A 22,918-nucleotide genomic window follows, 5' to 3' on the forward strand; every position below is an offset into this window, starting at 1 on the left:
GGAGAATCTCCTGTGCCTCAGTCATGTGGTGTTTAGAAATTGCCTTCAGCATATGAATTTTGTTTGTTAATTGTTCTTGCATTAGCTTGTAAACTCTTTTATTGCAGTACACTGGGAAGCAGTGGAAAAACATCTTTTACTCACGTCTGACCTTGCCTTTAAACATTTGCCATCTCTTGCTGCCATTTAATCAGCTGCAAGAGAGTGTATCCCTCAACTTCCTTTTTACCCAAAAGCTCTGAAATACATCATGAGCAACACCAACCGAGTTGTTATGCTGCTACTGAACTGTCATTTAGGCTTCAAGGCTTTCCCACTGCCAGTCCTGTTTGCTTTCCTCATAATTGGAAATGACTCTTAAGACAAGCGCCCAGAGCACAGTCTAGAAAACTGTAAAGATTCTGGGAAAGAGGAAAGAGAGGGTAAAGAAAGGAGAGGGAAAGAGATAAAACTATCCCATACAAAGGTGGATTAAATTTTGATTCATTTGTTTTTTGTAAAAAAAATGAGTTTCAAAAGTTAGGTGTCACCAACACCTAGCTAAACCATTTCCGCATGACTGACATACCCATGACTCTCACTCATCTAAAAAAATCAGATCTAAATAGAGCTAATGTCGTGGAAGTTTTAAATAAGTGTAACAGCTTGGTTGTGTGTTCTACTCTGCAAGGAAAAAAGGGGTGGGGTCTTTTCTCTTGGTTGCAGACGCATCATTGTGAGCCATGGTGCTTCACCGGGGGGAGGGAGAATACACCAAGAATATTGTGTCCATCGCAGCAAGGTAATGGAACAAGACATCTCTACCTTCTCATCTGGCAGTGTACCATAAACGGAGGAGAAAGGTAAACAAGGTGCATTGCGCCAAATGCCCACAGAATAGGAAAAGGCCTTTGCACATCTCAGAGAGTTTCCATCCAGCCCCCTGCATGGCCTCTGAATCAGGACTGCCAACTTGAATAAATTGTTTGTGTGTGTGTGTGGAGGTAATCTCTGCCCTGCAGTATCGATCAAATGATCAAATAATAATAATAATGGAAACTATGAGAATGATTGGGAATATACCAGAGAGTGAATCCTATTGAACACAGTGGGATTTAGTTCTAAGTAAAAATGCTTAGGGTTGCAGTGTAAGGCTGCACAGACTTTACTCTGGGAGTCAGCTTGATTGAATTCAATTGCTTCTTCATTATTATTATTTTTTTAATATCATCATCTTTACTTGGATGCCTGTATAGGAACTAGAGAATAAAAGGGGTTACTAATATCATCTAATCATGAGCAAGTTTGGCTTTGTATAACTTAATATTGGTATAAAGGTAAAGGGACCCCTGATCATTAGGTCCAGTCGCGGCCGACTCTGGGGTTGTGGCGCTCATCTCGCTTTATTGGCCGAGGGAGCCGGCGTCCAGCTTCCGGGTCATGTGCCCAGCATGACTAAGCCGCTTCTGGCAAAACCAGAGCAGCGCACAGAAACGCCTTTTACCTTCCCGCCAGAGCGGTACCTATTTATCTACTTGCACTTGACGTGCTTTTGAACTGCTAGGTTGGCAGGAGCAGGGACCGAGCAACAGGAGCTCACCCCATTGCGGGGATTCGAACCGCCGACCTTCTGATCGGCAAGTCCTAGGCTCTGTGGTTTAACCCACAGTGCCACCCGCATCCCAATATTGGTATACTTTCTTTTTATAATTCAATGAATCTATCTTTTTATCTCCTGTGCAGGATTTAAACATTTTGCCTTTGGACAAGCTTTATATTCACTCCAGTACATCTATACTGAAGCCTATGAAAGATTGTATAACGTATTATTTTTAAGGAGATTTCCTCCCCCAACCAAGGTACTTACCGCTATTATTTCTATGTATTTATATTTTACATTTCAAATGCTTGGCCACTAAAGACAACTTTATGTTGAAACACACCTGGCCAATTCATCTAAGGGGCACTCACTTTTCATTGGCATTTGGCCTTTAAGGAGTGCATTCTTAATATTTGTCTGTAGTGTATATTTTAGCTTATGGAATATTAAAAATTTATTATGCAAGCCAGCAAACCTACTTCATCATCAAAACCACTACAGGTCTCTGATTGAAATGATAATGACCTTTCTGGAAATCCCGCAGAAGTGATAGCCTCCTTGAAACAAAACCGCAGGATAATTCTATGAAAATCAAAGGCAATGAGTACTGCTATGAAACTTATTTAATAAATTAACACCAGGGAATGAAATGAGTTTCATCCAAGCAATAATAGCATGCTATTTTTGCCACTGAGATGGGATGGGCATGTCATGGTGCTCAAACACACAGTATCCTAAAATCAAGGAAACAGCAGAACTCTGCCTCTTCAGCGCAGAGGAGAGCTTCACTGTTGTGTGTGACAAATCAAGAATGTCCCTCACATCTTACTCTGTTTTCTTTGAAGGTCATATGAAGCTTTCGGTTATACAAGACATAGCCTGCTTTACTTACATCACCACCGAGAAGACACCTTGAGCATTTTAGCACTACAAGAAATGTTCACTGCTTTCCTTTGCTATATAAATTATAATCTGAGCAAGTGTGAAATACTGAGTTTCATCTTTCCCACTGCTAAATGAGAAATTTAAGTGGGTCAAGGGTATGAAGGATTAGGGGAGACTGCTAAATTATGTGATGAGTTGTTTTTAAAAAGACCACCATTTCAAACAGAACTCCCCACAGGTACCTAACATCTCAATCTGCAAAATCAATTGCTCATTCCTGCCATTTTCACTGTACGTACAACGCAGTCCATTGCCATTCTCTGCAGCATGGAATTATAAACACTTAACGTTTCCTAAACCAAAGCCATCCTAAGGAACACATCAACATCTCACTCAGCATGAACTTTTAATGACTTGTCCCTTTTTACATTTAGTCCCCTCCCACTGGTAAAGGAGCATGGAGTAATGAGCAGTGTTTGTATATGGCCACTGGGGTAGAATAAAAACAAAAAGCAGCAGCCCTGGGGCTTGAAGAAGCTGTTAAAATGCACATAGAAGGTGTGACTTGTCAAAAGCCATCATGAAAAACACCTTGCCACGTTCTCTTTGGCATTGCTTTGCAGGTGTCAAAACTGCCTTTCATTTCAGGAAATGAAAAATGAAAAACGGCACACATAAACCAAGTATTTTTAAAATGCAACTGTAAAGTTTATTTTCAGAAAAACAATATTTTTACTTTTAAAATATATTATCCTTTCCTACAAGAAATTGTGTGCATTCCAAAGTAAACGTGTTTTAGCGTCAGGTCGGCAGAAGAAAACAATATTTTGCTCCTGGTGGTGCAATGATTTTCACAAGTTTAAGATACAAAACTGTGCATGCTTGAAGTGTTCTTTTTTCTTCTTCTTCTCAAGATTGGCAAACTGCTTTTTTGTTGTTTTGCTCCAACATATCAAGAATGTAAAAGCACTTCCAAAGCATGGAATAATGGTGGGGAGGGGAAACAGCAATGTTCTGAAGAGGGGGCATGACTATTGACTCAAGGTCTAAAGCTACACAGCTGTACCACTGTGGTGTCTAATGACAGACTCTTGGGGTCTCAAAGCATCCATCACTGGCATGTTTCCCACTGTTTCGTTCTTTGGGGTCAAGCCCTGGAGGAGATAATTAGCAGTCAGGACAAACTGTCAGGCACTCGGGTCTGAGAGTGGACAGGTATGCTGGAGGTGGACAGACCAGAGACAAGCAGTCTCAAGTGGTATGATACATAAGGCAACGAAATGGTGAGCAACCCTGACAGCCTTTATACTTCCCAGTGACACCAACTTAGTCCTCAAGTCCTCCGCTGAAAGATTATGTGAGTAATGTGAGTCTCTACCTGCTGTCGCCCCCTGCCCCTACTTGTCCTCCAACCTAAGAGGGCAGGTGGCACAGAGATCAGGAAGTGACGGCCTGGATCTCCCCAGGGCTCCCACAGTGGGCTAAATCCTCATTAACTCCATTTTGGATTGTGTCCATTGTCAACAATACACTGCAGAAAATGAAAGGTTTGACGTTTCTCACTCATCTGTTGAAATCTTTTGATTTCAAGTGTCTGGAACTCCTGATTTTGGAAGCCTTTGTCCCTGAGTTTCAAGGTTCAGGGGTTGAAGAAGCCTGGTCATCCTTGTTAAAGAATAATTTCAATTCAATGCCTCGCCTTTCAAAAGGAAAATGCCTTATTATTTCAATGTAAAGAGACGTGGGTCGTTAATGTAGAACTTTTTGGATTCAGCCTACAATGTGACATTATTATAGTATGCCTTAGGCAAAAGAAGACAAAATAGAACTGTTAATACCAATTCATCAAGGGAAAGAGAAAGACAGAGAAATGGTGTACACTTTTATTAATAGGGACCCTTTCAACCATGAAAACTAATCCTTTTTGATTGTTTAAAAGTCTTTCCACTGCCCTGAACTCAGATACTTAATTCTAAAGAAAAGGGCATTGCTTTTTAACTGTTTGTTTAATATTTTCACATTGTCCCTACCAAACAAAATAGGTAATTGGAAAACTGGAAGTATAGGGAGATTGTGTTTTTTTAAAAAGGAAAGCCACTGTGATGGAAGGATGGTGAAGTCATCATGAGAAAAGCAGACCAAACAGATAACAACTGATACTAATGATATTCCATTTACTATTCAAAAGCATTTCTTTACTATATTTTGCTACAGCCTCTCCTTACAGTGCAGGGCTCATGTTCACATTATATGACAAAATACAAAGGACATACCAACACAGGAGATGTAGGAGGCAGAATAGGGATAGAATTCAATTCAAATTCAGGTATTTTTCTTGGGGAAGGGTCATAGTTCAGAGCATCTGCTTTGCATGCAGAAAGTCCCTGGTACAATCTCTGGCACATACATCGCTCCCTTAAGATGATCTTTGTTGATGGATCTCAACCAAAACTCTTGCTACCCTACCAGCTGCCAAATCGTACAATTCCAGGACAACGAACCGGAACAGAACTTGCTTGTCTAGTAACTTTATTTTTAGTTAGTTTTATTATATACAGCAGAGTAAAGCACAGCTTTGTACAAGTTACTATATACACAGACTAGATTCAAACTTCTTTCCAAACTTCAACACTCCAATACTCCAACACGAAAACTACTTTGTCATTCTGCTTAAGGAAGAACTTAGCCAATCGCCACCTATTGCTAGGCTTCCTTATCTCCAAACAGACTTTCTCATGTGCACGGTTTAACTTGGCTTGTTGCCAGCCCACTAATTGTTCACTCCAAAAGCTGCTAGAAAACCAAAGTCTCAACAGATCTCCACTTCTCACTTTCCCCCCTTTGTCTTTTATGGAGCTCCACCTCTTACTGCTATAACAGTGTGAGGCATTAATGCAGTTGCAGTCATCCCACTCTAGCAGCGAAGGCAGAGCAAAGATGGGGGAGTCTCCCAAAATCCCCTCTTAAGAAATGACTGTTGGGAGGAGCACAGAGAGAAGACACACCATGGTGCATCTGCAACAGCACAACTGGATGCCCTCATCTGTCCCAGGTCTCTACATCCATATCAGGCATTGCAACCTTCCAACAGCCTGACCTCACCCACAAAGGCCCCCTCCTCCACTGCCTCCCAAGACAGACGGATGCCAGCAGTGTGGAATAATGCTCTATAAATGGGTCCTTATTTAATGCAAATCCTTTCAGAGGTTGATCTTCCTCTCTTAGCTCTCTTTGCACACACACACACTCCAGCTATCAATATGGCCGATGGCCTGGATCTTGATGTGACAGTTCATAACTAACTCAGATACTAGCCAAAAGGGACAAAGGAAAACAAACCAACTGACCCCAGAATGGATTGTGCTCCTTGCATGGTTGATTATGTTTGTTTGGCAGAATAAATGATATCCAACCCTTTCTCTCCCTTTTATCAATATAGCAAAATTCAGCTAATAAACACGTTTGCAAAAAGTAGGAACCACAGAATGCAACTTGGGGAATTCTCTGGAGGCCCTTTATTCTAGGAATACGACCTTATTTAGAAGACTGGATTATGAGGCTTATTTAGTTAGAGGTGAGGCAAAGCCTCTTTCTTATCTGTTATATTTAGCTGCTCTAGAGTGGATTCTGATGGCAATAAAAATAAGCATTTCACTTTCTTTGCAACGTGATGGACACTTTCAGGGGTGAATGCGATTTAAATATTCACATTCATAGACTTGAATCTGAGCACTAGGACTTGTAATGGTTTTTTGTCCTGATCTAGATTTTTCATTATAAGTTTGCTTAAAGGAATATATGGTAAGTCACCAGATACGGCACAGGTTGGACACTCTCTTTAGGTTTAAACATTTCTGGCAATTGGAATTGTTACTGTGCATACTGATGATACTCTCTGACATGCAGTAAGGATATCATGTTGTAAATAATTGGTTTAATTTTTTTGGCTATCTAAAACACTATAGCTTTGTTCTCAACTGTTTGATTACGTACAAGTGACAACAAACTGAGTAAAAATATGTTATAATACATTGTTTCTGGCCTTTACACTGTTTCCTGTTGCCCACCCTACATTCCTATCTACTAGAGAATGCATACATGTTTGCTGCTAGGAGTAGAGTCAGTGACAGGATCCAATCAAACTCAGTGTGGCTTACAACAGATATATAAATCACAGCAAAACTAAACACAAATCTAACAATAAAGCAGTAAAATAGATCCACTATAAAAAATATCAAAGGTTTTTCTTTAAAAATGTTGTTATAATATTGATGTTGTATGCAAATAATATAATACATGGGTTTTTTGTATTGTATTTGGTTTGCTATGTTTTTGTTAACTGATCAGCTTGTGGAAAGGATTTTTTTTTAATGATTGCATTTGTAACAGGAATTTCCCCAATTAAATGGTCTATTGATTACCCTATTATCATTAATATTGTCCTGTTTGGACAGCACTCATCCAGTGCACCACTGATTCCAGATAATTGTGCAGGAAAGTGATCACAATATGGATCTGATAAAAAAGAGAAGGAGTGCTGAATGTTATTGGTATATTTATGATTCCTAATTCCATACCCGCAAGATAAGCTTACCTAGCTGTCTCAGGTAGCTGTTAAAAAGAAGAACTTTGTGGAACTCATTCAGTAAGTTCAACCAGAAGAAAAAATAGTCCTCCAACACTACCTTTTAGAACCTGCTTTCTGGAAAGAGGCAGAACAGGAAAGTCCCAAACTGGAAAGTTCAACCAGAAGAAAAAATAGTCCTCCAACAATACCTTTTAGAACCTGCTTTCTGGAAAGAGGCAGAACAGGAAAGTCCCAAACTGGAAAGTTCAACCAGAAGAAAAAATAGTCCTCCAACACTACCTTTTAGAACCTGCTTTCTGGAAAGAGGCAGAACAGGAAAGTCCCAAACTGGAAAGGCAGTCCAGAATGATACTACTATCATCTCAGAATTATGTTGTCAAAAGGTGCCAAGAGCTTCAATGTAATTAACAGAGCCATCCTCTCCCAGTGTAGTCAATGAAGTTTCTATCCTAAAGGCCTGGAAACAGACTGCAAAGGGTCCATAATACATAAGAAATCATATTTATCCAGACACCTACAGTGGTCTACCCACTACCCTCTTTAGCAACTTGCCCCTATATGGTACCTGAGACTAGTTTGCCATCATTAAGGTCAGCAGAATCTAAAGCTTGCTTAGTTAGTAGGAATGATACCACCATCTTCAACATGGCAGGCAATAACCTCGCAAAAAAGAACTATTAATGATCCTACACATCAAGCAGACAAAGCTTCTCACGACTGGCTATCACAAGCCAGAAAAGGTAGAGGTCAAGTACACAAGTCATGGCTTGGTTTTCTCCAAGCACTTTGTCTCCATTTCCAGGAGAAATCAAACGCAGCTGATCCAGGCAACTGCAAAAAGAAGAAACCAAGGGGAACTTCAGTAGTGATTCCATTATCAACATGGCATCCATGTCAGAGAGGACGCCAAGTGACCTTATCTGCAAAGTGTCTTGCAAACAAGTCACAGTGGGCTACAGAAGCCCCCTAACTACAAAAGCCTCCTAACTAGCTCAGTTGCATAACACTTTGAAACACAATGCTAATGCAGAAGCAATATTTCTACTGTAAATATTGTTTTGTAACTCAGTGACTGTGTTACTCAGAAAAAAACATATTTTCTTTTCTTCTTCATGGTGCCTTTTTGTCCTTGACTATTTGCGGATGTCTAATTAGATATTTTAAAAAACGTTATGTAAAGCTTGTTCGTCACTGCACCCACATTTTTTTCTCATTTGTTGTACAGTATCCATTCATCTAGTGTTACTAGTAGATCACAAGGAAATTTTAAATACTTTGAGAAGCACTTCCTTTAGAAAACTTTAGGACAGGTTTACTATCTTTGTTAAAGTGGCTCTTGTTATATATAGTTTTTGAAGGTAATGATTCACTTTATACTTCCTAAAAACATAGCTAGCATGATATAAAAGATACAAAGATGATAGCAGAAGCTGGTTTTTACCATAAAGTTTTGTAAATGTAGTTATTTATAGGAAGCTTTGAAATTTCAGTCAAGGATAATATTACGTCAGAACAAATACCCTGGTAACATGGTACATTCATTACAAGCCAGTTACTTAGTTGGTCCCGTTGTCCGCCCTGACTAATTCTAATGATTAGATTAGTTACTGCTCCAGATTCCACAGAACCTAATTAAAAAAATAAAAGAAGATAAAATTATGTAAGAGCTATATGAGAGGAATTGAAATATGGCCAATCCAGGGCCAGCCCACCTATAAGGCAAGGTGAGGTGATTGCCTCAGGTGGCAGGATTCACTGGGCAGCAGATCCCAATGTTGATCTTTCTTCCTGCCTTGTCCTGATGTAGATCTTCCCTCACCCCTTCTTCCCTGGCAGGGATGGGGGTGCCGTTTTGAGGGCCAGTCTGCCTACGGATGTCAGGAGCTGGAGTATGGGCAGGTCAGCAATAAAACACCCAGGGTCAGTGAAGTTAACTCTTTATTCAAAGAACCCAAAACAGCATAGGCCTAGTGATCACAGCAACTCTTCTCAGTAGGTCCTTCCCCAATGAGGCTGTTGCAAGGACTGAAGGTCCCCACCTTTCCTACCGCTCTCTAAGGCTCGTCCCCTGGTTCCTTCCCCCAGCATCCTAAGGCTCCTTCATCTTGCCTCTTTCTGCTCTGTCCTTTCCCCTAGGAGACCAGGGGGGAGAGGAGTTGGGTCACAGCTGGAGTGGGAGACTGCCTGACTTATTCAGCAGCCTGCCTCCACTCTGCCTCCTGACTCCTCTCCTGCTTCTGCCTCCGATTCTGGACTGCTGTCTGCCACAGCCTCTTCCTGCTCACTAAACCCTGTTGCCCTTTCAGCTTCTGACACCTCCTCCTCCCAGTCTGCCCCCTTTTCTCCCTCTGACCACTCATTGTCACCCCACCACCAATCCCCTGGCTCTGAGCCTTCTTCCCCAGGGTTCCTCTTAGGGGTTTCCCAGGTGGTACCTTCTGCCACTCCTCTGCATCCAGTCATTGCATGACAAAGGTTGAGTATATGTAAGATAAGGTCCCATGCTACATATATATGTATATACCTTAAACAAAATATATTATTAAGTTTTCTACTCCAAACTGAAGCCTAAAATTAAATAAATATGTGTATTGTCTTTTTCCACAGGCTCACCAAAAATTCCCCCCTTCCCCGCCAAAGGAAAGCTGCATAACAAGGAATAAAAATGTTAGTAGCATATTCAACTGGAATTGCGGTTGAATAAATTGCATTACAAATTGTGTGGGTGTGCTTATATAACTGGTCCAATAAAGGGCCAGAAGTTCAGTACAGGTTACAAGAAATACCAAAGAAGAAGAGTCAGGAATCAAAGAATTTGCCAGTCTAGATCAGGCTATGGATCCATCAGTGTACGTTCAGAGCCCTTGCTTGGGGCTTCAGAAGAGGGTGGGGGGGGAAATAAAATCTATAATGTACCTTCTGAAATATGAAATGCTGCTTAGCGAGAGCAGTACTGCTTCCTAACCCCCTTTGGCAATCACCTTACTTCTGAAGCATGAGATTAGATTACCATTCTTTTAGCATGTATAACCAGAGTGCTCCTTCGTGTACTTCTTCTAACAAAATTTCTTTGTCCTTTTATAAGTTGACTATAATCATGCAAGGCCCTGCGCCCTTCCGAAACCAAGTATATGGTGTAAGAAGAGGGAAAAAGAAAATAATGGACACCTCCATAGCTGCATTTACTGCTTGTTTGTTTGAAACCATTGATATCTGGTCACAAATCTCCCACTGTCCCATTTAGTTTGGCTCTGAGAGGAGCTCTCCAAGGTCTCGGATAGAAGCCTATTCTACCCTTGCTAGGGGAGATCTTTCGGACTGCAGAGATGCTATGGGACCGAACCTCAACCCTGCTTCTAGGGATGCTTGAGGATTTTGTTAGGTCTTAAGTGAACTGACCTAATCCATACTTTCCAGACAGACAACACAGATCAGAACGCAGCTATCCTTCAGTTTTTGCCAAATTTTGTGATACAGTTCCACTCAAAGAATGTAACAAAATGGCTGCGAAAACGAGGGTGGTTTGTTTTTTTTAAAAAGGATAAAATGCTTCTAAAGTGCGTATTTTGTGGAAATATGCATTAGATAATGTGAATTCTCTTGCAAAAAGCAAAGAATCAGTCTGGTGTGGAAATTGGATGGAACAGACTCACATGCAAAACTAAGATGGACCAGAAATAGGCTGATCCATCCACCTCTGCATTCTGCATGCAAAGCAGTGTACCACTGCCGAGCTATGTACCTGGTTGCAATGATTGCTCATCACTAAATGTAAATCATGTGAAAATTTCTCACGCTGCACTTACCAGTGGTACCACCCTATTAAAAATGAAAATGAATTATTCTGAGCTGACAAGTGGCTCTGTAGTAACTTTAGCAAAAGTAACATTTTAGGTTTCAGCTAAAGATGAGATTGCATGGCTGGTATACCAAAACCATTACCTTGCTCCTTCCTAGGTTAAGTCTTAAATATACAGGTTAACTACACTGAGGAAATGCACGTCGCAATCCTGGGAGTCTCTTTAGACACATCCAAGGGTGTGTTTGTAGCGAATGAAACTTGTTGACATTTTGTTGGGCTACAGATACTTAAAGCTTCATGAAGTTTCAAAAGTGGTTTGCTGCATAAAAAAGGTGATAGAGCTAGCTGACCACCATTTGATAATATAATATAAGCCTGAAATCATGCTGGGCTCATAGAGTTCACTGCACAGTCTTCTGGATTGTGGCCTTCAAGTGGTTTTTTTTGTTTTTGCTTAAATAAAGGATGAGCACTCTGAAGCCTACATAAAAGATCCACCCTGAGCTAAACTTCTTTCTTCTTTGACTTTGATTTAAATATAATAGAATGTCACCTGTAAAATATTGATTACCTTTAGTCACATTCCCTTTCATTTTGTATTGTATCTAGTCCTATACATTTCCCTAAGGCAGAAAGCTATTTTCTCATGGATGAGTTGAAAAGCAAGCTCTAAGCTACTGATGGGAGTATTAATAAGGTGACAATATGGAAAAGTCAGGGGGACAGAAACCTCTGACACCTAAAATGCACTCCCGACTTAATGCACATAAGAGAAGTGCTAGAATATCCTCATTTCCTCATAGCTCATTACTGGCAAGTGCTGAATGAATTTTCTTTAGTGAATGCTTTTGGTTGGAAAAAAGTTTGAGGGGGCTCAAAATATTTTCTGAAAGACTGTGCCCCCCCCCAAAACAATTTAATTTCCCATCTTTTTTTCATTTTGGAATTCTACAGAGGGTTATTCTTCTTAATAGCTGTGTGAACCAGCCAATCAGGGATAATAAGAGTGAGTGTGGTAACAATACAGCACCACGTGATCAATCAGATTTAGGTTTGTGACAGCAAGAAGCCAAATCAGAGTAGGGGCAATACTTCCTGCTTCTACTTACCAGGTGAACATTTCCCCCTCTCTAAATATCACTGAAATGGGTGGATATGTTTTGAAGGATGTAAATGTGGCTGAATTCTAATACTGAAGTCAACCATCAGTTTTCTCATTGATTCTGCTTTGAGAAGCCATTCTAAACTCAGCTTCTGTTCAATACAACTTCAAAACAAAGCCTGTGTAAATAGCCATTAGCTATTGCTTGGAGACACTGTGCAGCTCATTGCTCCATCCCACTTGCTACAACTGGAAAGAAGTGTGATTTGATTCTTCCATCCTCACTGCCCATTGACTGCCAAGTGGACCTTGCAAAAGCAGCCAAGATGAGGCTGTTTGCAGCTGGTGGATATCAGCTGTGGCAAAGACAGGGATGGCCTGAAACTCCCTGCTTGGCCTTAGTCACTCGCATCTGTGCACTGATGCGTGGTGACCAGGAAATGACAGTTCCCCTGTTTTTCTGAGCCCATTCAGACTATCAAACCATCACAGAATAACCTGGGACTATATGCAGAGGATGGGCTGTCAACACAGGTTGTATACAGACCATGCCTTTAAAGAGTGATACAGTGGTACCTCAGGTTAAATACTTAATTCGTTCCGGAGGTCCGTACTTAACCTGAAACTGTTCTTAACCTGAAGCACCACTTTAGCTAATGGGGTCTCCCACTGCTGCTGCGCTGCCAGAGCACGATTTCTGTTCTCATCCTGAAGCAAAGTTCTTAACCTGAGGTACTATTTCTGGGTTAGCGGAGCCTGTAACCTGAAGCGTATGTAACCTGAAGCATATGTAACCTGAGGTACCACTGTATTTTTCTAGAAAAAGAGGTGCAAGAACTCACCATGAACACCCCCCACATTCTCTTAGAATGGCAATGGTGCCTACCTGAGAGGTGCCGGAACTGAGTTCCCCCACATCCTGCCTTTAAAGCACATGACTTCCCCTAAAGAAACTTGGGAACTGTAGTTTTTCAAGGGAGCTTGGAATTGTGAGTAGTAAAACACAGTCCCCAGGATACTCTGGGGGAAGCCACATGCTTAAATGTAGGGTGGGTCCACAGACACAGTATCTCCTCACACTTGAATAAGGCCACCTACATGGCAGGAATAGGGACTTGCTAGTTCATAGCTCCACCAGAATCCTGCTCCCAAAAATAAATAAATCAAGAGATGCAGCAGGTCACTACTTGCGTGGCTAAAGTCAAGTTTTGTGAATTATTGGTTGGTTATGCATGTAGCACAGGCAATGCGTGAAGTGCTGGGATCCATAAAGTGGTGCAAAGAGGACAGGTTTCCCCACAGGATTTCAAGCCTTTTCACCTCTGATCCTAGTTGAGAATGATATGGAAACGGCTTCTCTCAGAGTATGTCAACACTTCTAATTCTGATTCCATATCTGTCACTTATCTGCTACAAGTGAAGTATCCCAGACAGTGTGCAGAATCCAAATTACATTTGAAACTTGTAGGCTGCATAACAAAAGCATTCCTTACTAGTGGTTTGTACAGCTGAATGTAAGGGTAATTATTTCCATCATATGTTGTGCGCTGTAAAGAGATAAAGAGAAGTGGAAACCTAGTTCATCCGCATAATAATTCTGCAATATATGACTTTAGCAATCTATTTATTTTTTTAAGTGACCAATGCAGTTTATTAACTACTTTTTCTGAAATTAACTCCACACCAGTTTGTGGCATTGCTATCTTTTACTATCAAATTTAGTTCTTCAATGCAGGTGTGTTTCAGTTCCAATCTATTTCAATTTCCCCAGAAGAACAGTTCTTCAAATAAGCTGTAGCCAATGCCATGCAAAAGAAAGAGTCCATTTTTGTAAAGGAGCTTTCCTGCCTTCGCAGCCTCCTGAAAAATGCCATGAGGATCAGGAGACTCTCAGTAGAGGTCTGGGATGTGGCAGGGAGCCTGCAGTGGGAGAATTGCCAGAAATCAAGTGGAGAGGTCTCATACAATCAGGAAATCACTCGTGCAAGGTGTCTCCACAGCGGGGAGAAGAAGGTGAACTTTGCCTGAGCGACTTCCGCATGCACAGCATTAGGTAGCCCTCACTGCATTTGTTTAACTTTCATTTAATATATTTATATAGCACTTAATGTTTAAGACGGTCTCTAAGTCAGGGGTCGGCAACTTGCGGCCCATGGGCCACAAGCGGCCCACATGGGTTGTTTAAATGGCCCACGAGTGGCCCCCGAACCGAGCTGCCTGCTCGGTGAGTCCCAGCGACTGCGCTAAACCGGTGCAGCACAGAGCAAGGACTCGCTTCTGCGGTGCCGGAAATTGGATCTGCGCAGATGCTGGAAATCACGTCTGTGTGTGTGCAGATGTAATCTGGCCCACAGAGCGATCTCTGCGGGAGTGAACCAGCCCAGGCGAGGTAAACCTTGCCGACCCTTGCTCTAAGTTAAGACGGGGAAATCTTAAATTTCATTATGTTTGCTATTAAGTCTTATGATTCATAGCACAAGAATACAAAATCTTGAAATCATGGAGCTGCCAATTACCATAGAGGTCATCTAATCTTGCTGACTATACAAGATGTGACTATAGCATCCCTGCTTAAATGCCTCCAGTGAAGGACTCATAGACCCATAGAACTGTATAGTTGGCAGGGACCCTGAAAATCCTCTACTCCAACCCCCTGCAACACAGGAATATGCAGTTCCTCCATACAGGGATCAAACCAGCAACCTTGGCATTATCAGCGCCCACCTTCTTCTTCTTTGGTGATCACTCGTAGCTGAGTAAGATTTTGGGCTAGACAGCCTGCTTCACTTTTGAGCAGCTCCTAGTCTTATGAAGTTTCTCCTAATTTTTAGCCAAAATTAGCTTCCTTGCATTTTTCACACATTGAGTCTAGTCCTTCTGGGGCAACAATACAATAAATGCTTAGGTTCAGATATGGCTTTTTTCCAACCAGAACTCACTGGAACTCAGTGCTGGCAGCTCTTAGGTAGGTGCCATTGCCATTATAACTCATCATGGTGAGTTCTGGCACCTCTTTTTCTAGAAAAGTAGCACTCGGTTCAGACAAGAGGCAGTGAAATTTTTGAATTTCCCCCCCTTTGAATAGCTGACCTTCACTAGATATCATAAAATGGTGAAGGCTGGAGTCTAAAGCAAGGCTAAGGTCACACTGGAACTTTTTCTTTTTCCTTTTTCCTTCCTGCATCCACTCCTGTACAGTACAACCTTATGCATGTTTATTAGGAAGTAAGTCACACTGTGCTCCGTGGAGCTTACTCCAAGCAAAGTGTGCATGAAAATATAGCCTTACTCTGTTGGTAAGTTGCCTCTCTGCCAAAAGGCATCCATGGTGACATACAATGCTAAAATCAACAATACAACTAACTGACCAATAAAAAAGATCACTAAAGCAACAGCACAATCCTATGCATGCCTAATACGATGTAAATCCCACAAAGTTTAATGGGGCTTCCTCCTAGAGTATAGGATTGCAGCCTAAGATCCACTTGGACATTACACTTGAACTTGGTACACTGTGCACCCTCTTTTTTTAAAAAAACAACAACCACATTTTGCTAAGGTTGGTTCCGACCTCTGTTTCTTCCTTGCTATGAGTTCTTATATTTCTAACTATTTCACACTCTTGAAAAGAAAGAAATAATTCTTTCCTCCAACAAAATGCATTGCCCTTTAACTTACTAATGCACGCTATGATAGATTGAGCCAGTCCCTTTAAGAAACACCAGCCAATGCTACAGCAACTTCTGAAATATACAGTTTACATTTATTTGCATATATACGGGGCTTTTTTCAGCTAGAACTCACCAGAATGCAGTTCTGGCACCTCTCAGGTGGGCGCCATTGCCATTGTAAGAGAACAAGGGAGGCATTCATGGTGAGTTCTGGCACTTCTTTTTCTAGAAAAATAGTACTGCATATATGTTTGCATGCACAAAAACACAAAGGTACAGGTACACAAACACACACACACCATTAAAATATAGCCTTTCTATGTCAATAGTTATAGTGACTTTAACTGCAATGGAATAGTCTTTAAAAAGCCACATGGAAGGGTGTTAAGTCTCTCTTCCTAGGAATTTCCATTCTGCAGATTTACAGACTATCTGCCAATCTATTTTTAGAAACATATTTAACATTTCAGAATGTCTTTCTTACCCCTACAAATGATGGAAAACAATGTAATAACCATGAGTTGGGGGAAATGTGTTAATTGCACCCAATCCTACCACATAGGAAAAAAATTGCTATGACTGTGAAGTGAGTTGTTTTATAGATGCTTGTCTGTAAAGCCAGACACACAAATAAAACAGGGACAGGGAACATGCGATCATGGAGATGTTGTTGGACTACAGCTATCCCTGATTGCCGACCATGATGTAGTGACATCCTGCAACCTTCTCATGGTCACACATTCTTCATACAAAGGAACAGAAAAGCAATACATCACAGCAGTGGTTCAGATTCTCTCCAACCTAGGGGTATTTGCACACTTTTATTTTGCAGTTCTTCTACGGCACACTTTTAGTACGGTACTCAAAAACACAGATCTTCCATATGCCCATGTTTCGATGTATGACAGAGAGGTGCTGTGCAATACTCATTTTTATCTCGATGACATTTCAGCTACTAGAACATTTCCTCCTAATTAACTTTAAAAAGCACTGTCATCCATTCAAAACAAACAGAATATTTTTCTTCAGGGTATCAGGAGCTTGATAATATGTCTAGCATTCCTTCAAATGGGAAAAAAAAACCCAAACCATTACATTGGTAACTCAAGGCAGCTCTTGAGATAAGGCTTGTAAAAAGCATAATGAAATTCCAAGCAACTCCTCTAACAGAGAACGTTATTTAAAACCAATGTTACGATCCAGCTAGAGGAATGCACACCTGGAAAAAGGGTTCTGTGTATTCACCACCAGCTAGATAAGGAGCTGCATCCATAAACATGTGCTAGGTGCACTGGGTGGGAGCCCAAGTCAGCAGCCTGCATGCACACAGCCTTAATGAGACTATCAGTGATACGCTGCTGCAGCCATACAATTGGATCGGGGCCATGCAGTACCATTCTGCCAAAAGTAAGCATTTTCAGTTCAATGGGAGAGTTAACCACACCCTTGAAACTCACCCCCTTAACTGACTGGAAATTACACGAGTTGAGTTTTGACTAGTTCATCTGCCTGAATAATATCTACCAGAAGCACTTTTTTCTATTATGTGACTCCTTTTATTTTAAGGAATTAAAAACTTTAATTCTACCTCAATGACAATAAAACATAAGCTTGCAAAAATGCTGACATGATTCATTTTTGTATGCATGGGGGAAAAAATTTCCTGCACAAAATGTTTGAACCATAAGGCCAAAATGATGTACACGGGGAGGCAGATAAACTCTCTCCCACTGAAATTGTAGGGGCTCCCATGTGCTTTGGTTTATGGAGGAGAAGGTTTTATTGCCTTCAATCATGACAATGACATCCTTGATGGGAAACCCACCAGCTTCAACTATCATGTTAGAATGTAGGGTAATGTAAACACAGCATCGCCCAAGTTAATCAAAACACATTGTTATCTGAATTTACTGTGAATCTTCTTTGGAATCTCATATCAGCTCTAACTCTGAAGAATCTTCCTATTTATCTTTACCTCCCAAAGCTTTAAACTTCATGCAAATTATCTGAATAAGTGAGGCTGTAATACTGTATAGCAAATATCAATGTATTAGAAGAGTTTGGACTTCACACCTTGTAGTCATAACACTGTACAGTCATATTAAACAAAGTCCTCCAGCTACTGCTTAGAATGCATCTTCTAATCATTATCAAATTATTGCATGGGCATAACTAACTGCTGCTTCTCATGTTTCATGGTCAACATTGGGAGTGGCTGCAGCACTGCTGCTTCTTGCAACCCTGAGACAGGAACAAAAGCTGCAGGCCTCATGCTGTGACTCCTCCCTGTGCCAGTGTGTGGGCTCCTCCTATGTGGCTCAGAACTTCTGGTGCTACTTTCATAGTTCAGGAAGATACCTTACTGCAGTCGCTTCCACAGGACAAAAAATGTTGTGAGAAAGGGTTGTGTCAGTGATTTGCAGTCTGAAAATCCCACATGAAGGTTCTATCTCCTTATTAAACCCACAGGTATTAAGAATCAATATGTAGAATCATCTCACCATTCTTCCTTACAAATCCTGCAAGATTTTCTATTAATTGGATCTACCTTTTTATAGAAAAGTAGATTAGAACCAATAGCCATGGCATATTACTTACTGACGTATAAAGGAACCCTTCTCCATTTAGGGCTATATACAAGCCTGTTTTTACACCCTGGATAGCGACAACTCGAAGTCCCACTGGTATAAGGTTGAACAATGCTGTAAAAATAAAGAAGATCTGTCACAGATAAGCAAATGATGTCATGTAGAAATCCTATGCACAGTTAATTCTCAAATTCTATTTGTGACTATATCGTAAGACTGAAGCCAGAATGCAACAAAGTTCATTTCAGCCGCAGTATTAGAAATCAAGCTAGGAGTAGTGGCAGTAGCAGATTTAAATTGGTTCAAAAACACTTCTCGTTGTACCAGAATTGTTTCAGATTGGTTCCCATGAAAAAATAAATATGTACCTTCTTCACTCAGGTTCCCTTTTGTCATGTGTGAAAATATTCAAAGTTACAACAACAACAAACAACATATTATTATTTGTACCCCACCCATCTGACTGGGTTGCCCCAGCCACTCTGGGTGGCTTCCAACATATATAAAAACATAATAAAACCTTAAACCTTAAAAAGTTTCCCTATACAGGGCTGCATTCAGATGTCTTCTAAAGGTTATATAGTTACTCATTTCCTTGACATCTGATGGGAGGGTGTTACTGTACATAAGGTGGGCACCACTACCAAGAAGGCCCTCTGCCTGGTTCCTTGTAGCTTCACTTCTCGTACCAAGACAGAAGAATTAAACCAGGGGTCGGCAACGTGCAGCCCATGGGCCGGATGCAGCCCACGAAGACCGTTTTACCAGCCCATGAGTCACCCCCAAACCGAGCCGCCCACTCGGCGAGTCCCCCACGTGCTGCACTAAACCAGCACAGCATGGCCCGGGGACTCGCTGAGTGGCACCGGAAATCGCATCTGTGCACGCGCACATACCAGAAATCATGTCTGTGCATATCCAGATGCCGAAAATCGGTTCTGCACAGGCGCGGTTTTTGGTATCTGGGCATGCGCAGACGCGATTTCCGGCATCGTGCTGTGCCAGTCTGGCCCACGGAGAATCTCTGTGGGAGTGATCTGGCCCATTGCCAGTAAACCTTGCCAACCCCTGAATTAAACCCTTCCCTGGTATCTAAACCTTATGACAACAGGGCTTCAGAGAAGCTGAATTGCAGCATCCATCTCTGAAAGTATCAGTGTGCACAAATAGCTGCTTTAAATTGCTTCCCATAGCAACGGTCTCCATGTGGTAAGCCATTTGTGTGTTGTAGCGGCTCACCACACAGATGGGTTTCTTCATGCAACTTCAGCCTCTCACTCTTCCCCCCCCCCCCAGGTCTGTGTTGATGTGTGGGAAATCTCCTGATCTGCCTGGCAAACCATTGCACACAAACAGCTGGCTGAATGGAAGCAACAACAATAGACGGCAATTGAAGCATCCTCCATACAGTGGAGTCAAAATCCATCTTGGGCATATTTTCTGGCTCAGCACTTGCAAAGGATCAAGCAATCATGCAACAGTTTTTCAAAGGGTTGCTTATTGATTTAAGCTGGGAGGGAAAGCATCCACAGAAAGTGAGACCTTGAAATCATGACAACAACAGGTACAAATGTTTTGACCAAAGTGAAAATGTATGAAAAAGAACAACTTGCTCATTATTGCTCATCACAGGAGAGGGACATGACTCAAGCAATATGCCCAGGAGGGAGAAAAATAACAGACCGCTCACAGGAAATACATCAAGAAAATTAGGCTCTATTATTAATTCCTTGTCATATTAGAAGATTGTGAGCACCATAAGAATTGGACTTTTGAAGCTGCTGTAAAATGAAGCAGATGCTTGAGTCTCTGCAAGTAAACAGCATTCATCTTGCATAGGGCCCCACACCACCAAGGTGGCCCCACACAGCCCGGGGAAGGGGCATGAGCGACTGTGGGCTACTGCCTGCCTTAATTGTACAAGACGGCTGTGCATTGTTTTGCTTATTTAAAAACCTTTAGAGGAAGGTGCTCATGTTGCACACAGCACCATGAGCCACTCTTACGTTTTCTCCCTCCTCCTATACTTCAGAGTGAGGCAAAACAATTTCCTGCCATTCTGGAGCCACTCTAGTTCTTACCACACTCCTTGACCACTTCAAACATTTAACTAAAGCAACAGCTCCCTCCAAACCATAACTTTTTAATGGAGTTTTCAGGTGTGCTGGATGTAGCACACCGAAACTCTCTATAAGTGGTTTTCAAGAAAAGTTAGAAAAATGGAAAGTGAGGGGTTAGGAGAAAGTGGAATGTTTTTGGTAGGATGACCTCCAGCAGTGGCCCTGGTCTCTAATACTTTCCAAAATAGCTTGTTCAGGAACCGTTAGTGAATCATCTGTGTATGCACAGCAGAACAATGATGTGGTGAGAGGACATCCAACTACTAGCCTGTCTTTCCCTCCTTTCCTCCATTCAGATTTCCAGGCAATGCAGCCATGTTGGATACTTTGCTGAGGCAGCAGAGAAGAAGAAACACATAATCCTAGAAAGTCCTGCCCTGTGTGCATCCTATCCGATTGCTCTGCTGGTAATGTCACCCTTCTTCATGTGGATTCATATTTCAAGCTCTTGAGCAGCCCATGAAGATATGTGGAGGAACTCAAACCAACAGAACAAAGGGGAAGTGTTACTCACAGTATTTACAACATTGGGCTCCCTCCAGAGGATTAACACAGAAAAGAGGGTTTTTAATGGAACACGGAAGAGCGAGTGGGACCGCCACCCATCCTAGGGTACTCTGACCAACCTCAAGATTTTAAAATTGGCTTAACTTTCACTGAGCTGGAGACACAGTAAGTGGCATTTCTAATGAACAATGGGAAATTGTGGAATGCCATCACAATTCATTGTTGCATTCTGGCTGCTGCTGAATTCAGCTGCCACCATAATGATCATGAAATATTAAAGTAGTCCTTTGCTTAGTAGGGTTGCCATATTTTGAAGAGCCAAAGCAAATAAATGCAATTTGTCCCAAATTTTAGCTCTGAAAAAGAGGGCACATGGCAACCCTACTTATAGCCATGCTATCTGTGTAATTTAGAGTTATTTAGTGTTACTATAACACACCTTAAGAGACTATTATGCCTAGCAATACTTCAGGAGACCTGCACACTTAAGCTGAAACTAGAAAGCAGGTATGGAGATTCTTCTCAAACTAGCACATAATTTTAGACATTTTTGAAAACTATTTTTGTTGAAAAGGAAGCCGGGCTATCATCCTGCAGTGAGCAGCTTCAGCACTTTCCTGAAATCACATGCTTCGTCTCATTCACATATATGAAGGCACTGGGGTTTTTAAAAAATATGTATTTTGTATTTCAATTTGTAAATATCAAAAAAGCAAAAACAACGTTTACCAAAAGCAAAATCAGAAAACAAGAGGCATAAAAAAACAACACTCAGTGATGTTTGCATGTAAATCTTGAAATGGTTAACTTTACAATATGTGAGGAAGAGATGAATAGTTTCCTAGAACAATCACTTACTAGAATTACTGCTGTCATCCTTGGTTCCATCGAGACTTCCATCAGGGTGCATTTGCAAGTAGTAGCCTTGCCTGCAATATAACCTGGTCACTATACCCTTGAGCTGGGGATCTGAAAGACAAACATATTTCGTCACTAGCCTCCAAGTCATGTAAATAGATATCCTAATGTCTCTATTTGAGAACTGCACAGCTCCCCATAATGGCTGCCTTCAAGGAGTGGGGATGTAAGGATTGGTGAATTTTGATTCACCCATTTCCTCATTTTTCAATTCTGTTTTCTACACTTCTGCAGAAATTTGTGATTTATTTATTTTAAAAATCCCATAAAAATTATTCAGCATTTTAGTGCGAATTAATGCTAATAAACACATTTTTGTCTGCAGATTTGACCTGGATACACATGTGTTTCAGTTCTAGTATTGTTTCGGAATGTGTGAATTTGATAGATTTGCCTTTAAATGCAAACTGAATTGAATTTCTACTTCGTCCCTAACAGGAAGTAAACAAATTCCTAACAGGTTATCAGAATTTTAGCAGTCATTCGGTTCCTGAAAAATAAGGAGAAGCCAAAAAGGACAAAGCTTTTATCAACAGAGTAACTGATGGCCCACCTTTTGTTTCCCACTACAAATGGATGAGCCCCATTTTATCCCTGAAAAGTGTCTTTGATAGCTTCTTTTTCTATCAGCTGAAACCAACATCCCAGCAAGTTGGTAATTCATAAGAACAGATAAGTTAATTGAAAAGATCAGTTGATAATATGTTTATCACATTATGCATTTTTTCCTCTTAGTTACAGCTCAAAATGATTGTTCGTGTTGTTCATTCCCATATTGAGAAACATCAGTAATTTAAGATATGGTCCATGTTGCCCACATAAAACAAGGATAGGTGAGCTACATTTTATTGGACATATGCTTACTGATTAGACTACGGAAGCTCACATAGTTAATTGGTTGAAATTCGGGCCTATTAGACATTATGATGACTAACACCAGGGAACACACTGGCTGTGAACAACCACTTGGCAATAAATAAAAATGGGACTCTTAAGAAACAGAAGTGCTGAAATAACTTGGAAAATTCCCAGCAGCACCAAAATAGAATTGTTATTTCTTCATAAAAAAAATAAGCCTCTTACTCTTAAAATGTGTACAATATAGCTCCAGTATAATTAGTCATCTAAATTGCTCAATACAAAGTCTATCCATACTCT

General features: G+C 41.0%; 1 protein-coding gene across 4 annotated transcripts in view; it reads right to left on the reverse strand.

Moving 5' to 3' along the window:
- The window catches only part of FGF14 (fibroblast growth factor 14), a 293,565-nt gene that overhangs the window by 50,467 nt on the left and 220,180 nt on the right, over positions 1 to 22,918 (reverse strand). For all 4 annotated transcript variants that reach the window (XM_083611070.1, XM_083611072.1, XM_083611071.1 and 1 more), the window contains 2 exons: positions 21,701 to 21,811; positions 18,226 to 18,329 (listed from right to left, as the gene is read on the reverse strand). In XM_083611070.1, coding sequence (XP_083467196.1) covers positions 18,226 to 18,329; positions 21,701 to 21,811 — 215 coding nt within the window. The remainder of the gene's footprint in view (positions 1 to 18,225; positions 18,330 to 21,700; positions 21,812 to 22,918) is intronic.

This window comes from Podarcis filfolensis (assembly GCF_964270895.1).
Source record: "Podarcis filfolensis genome assembly, chromosome: 4".
Lineage (NCBI taxonomy): Eukaryota > Metazoa > Chordata > Lepidosauria > Squamata > Lacertidae > Podarcis > Podarcis filfolensis.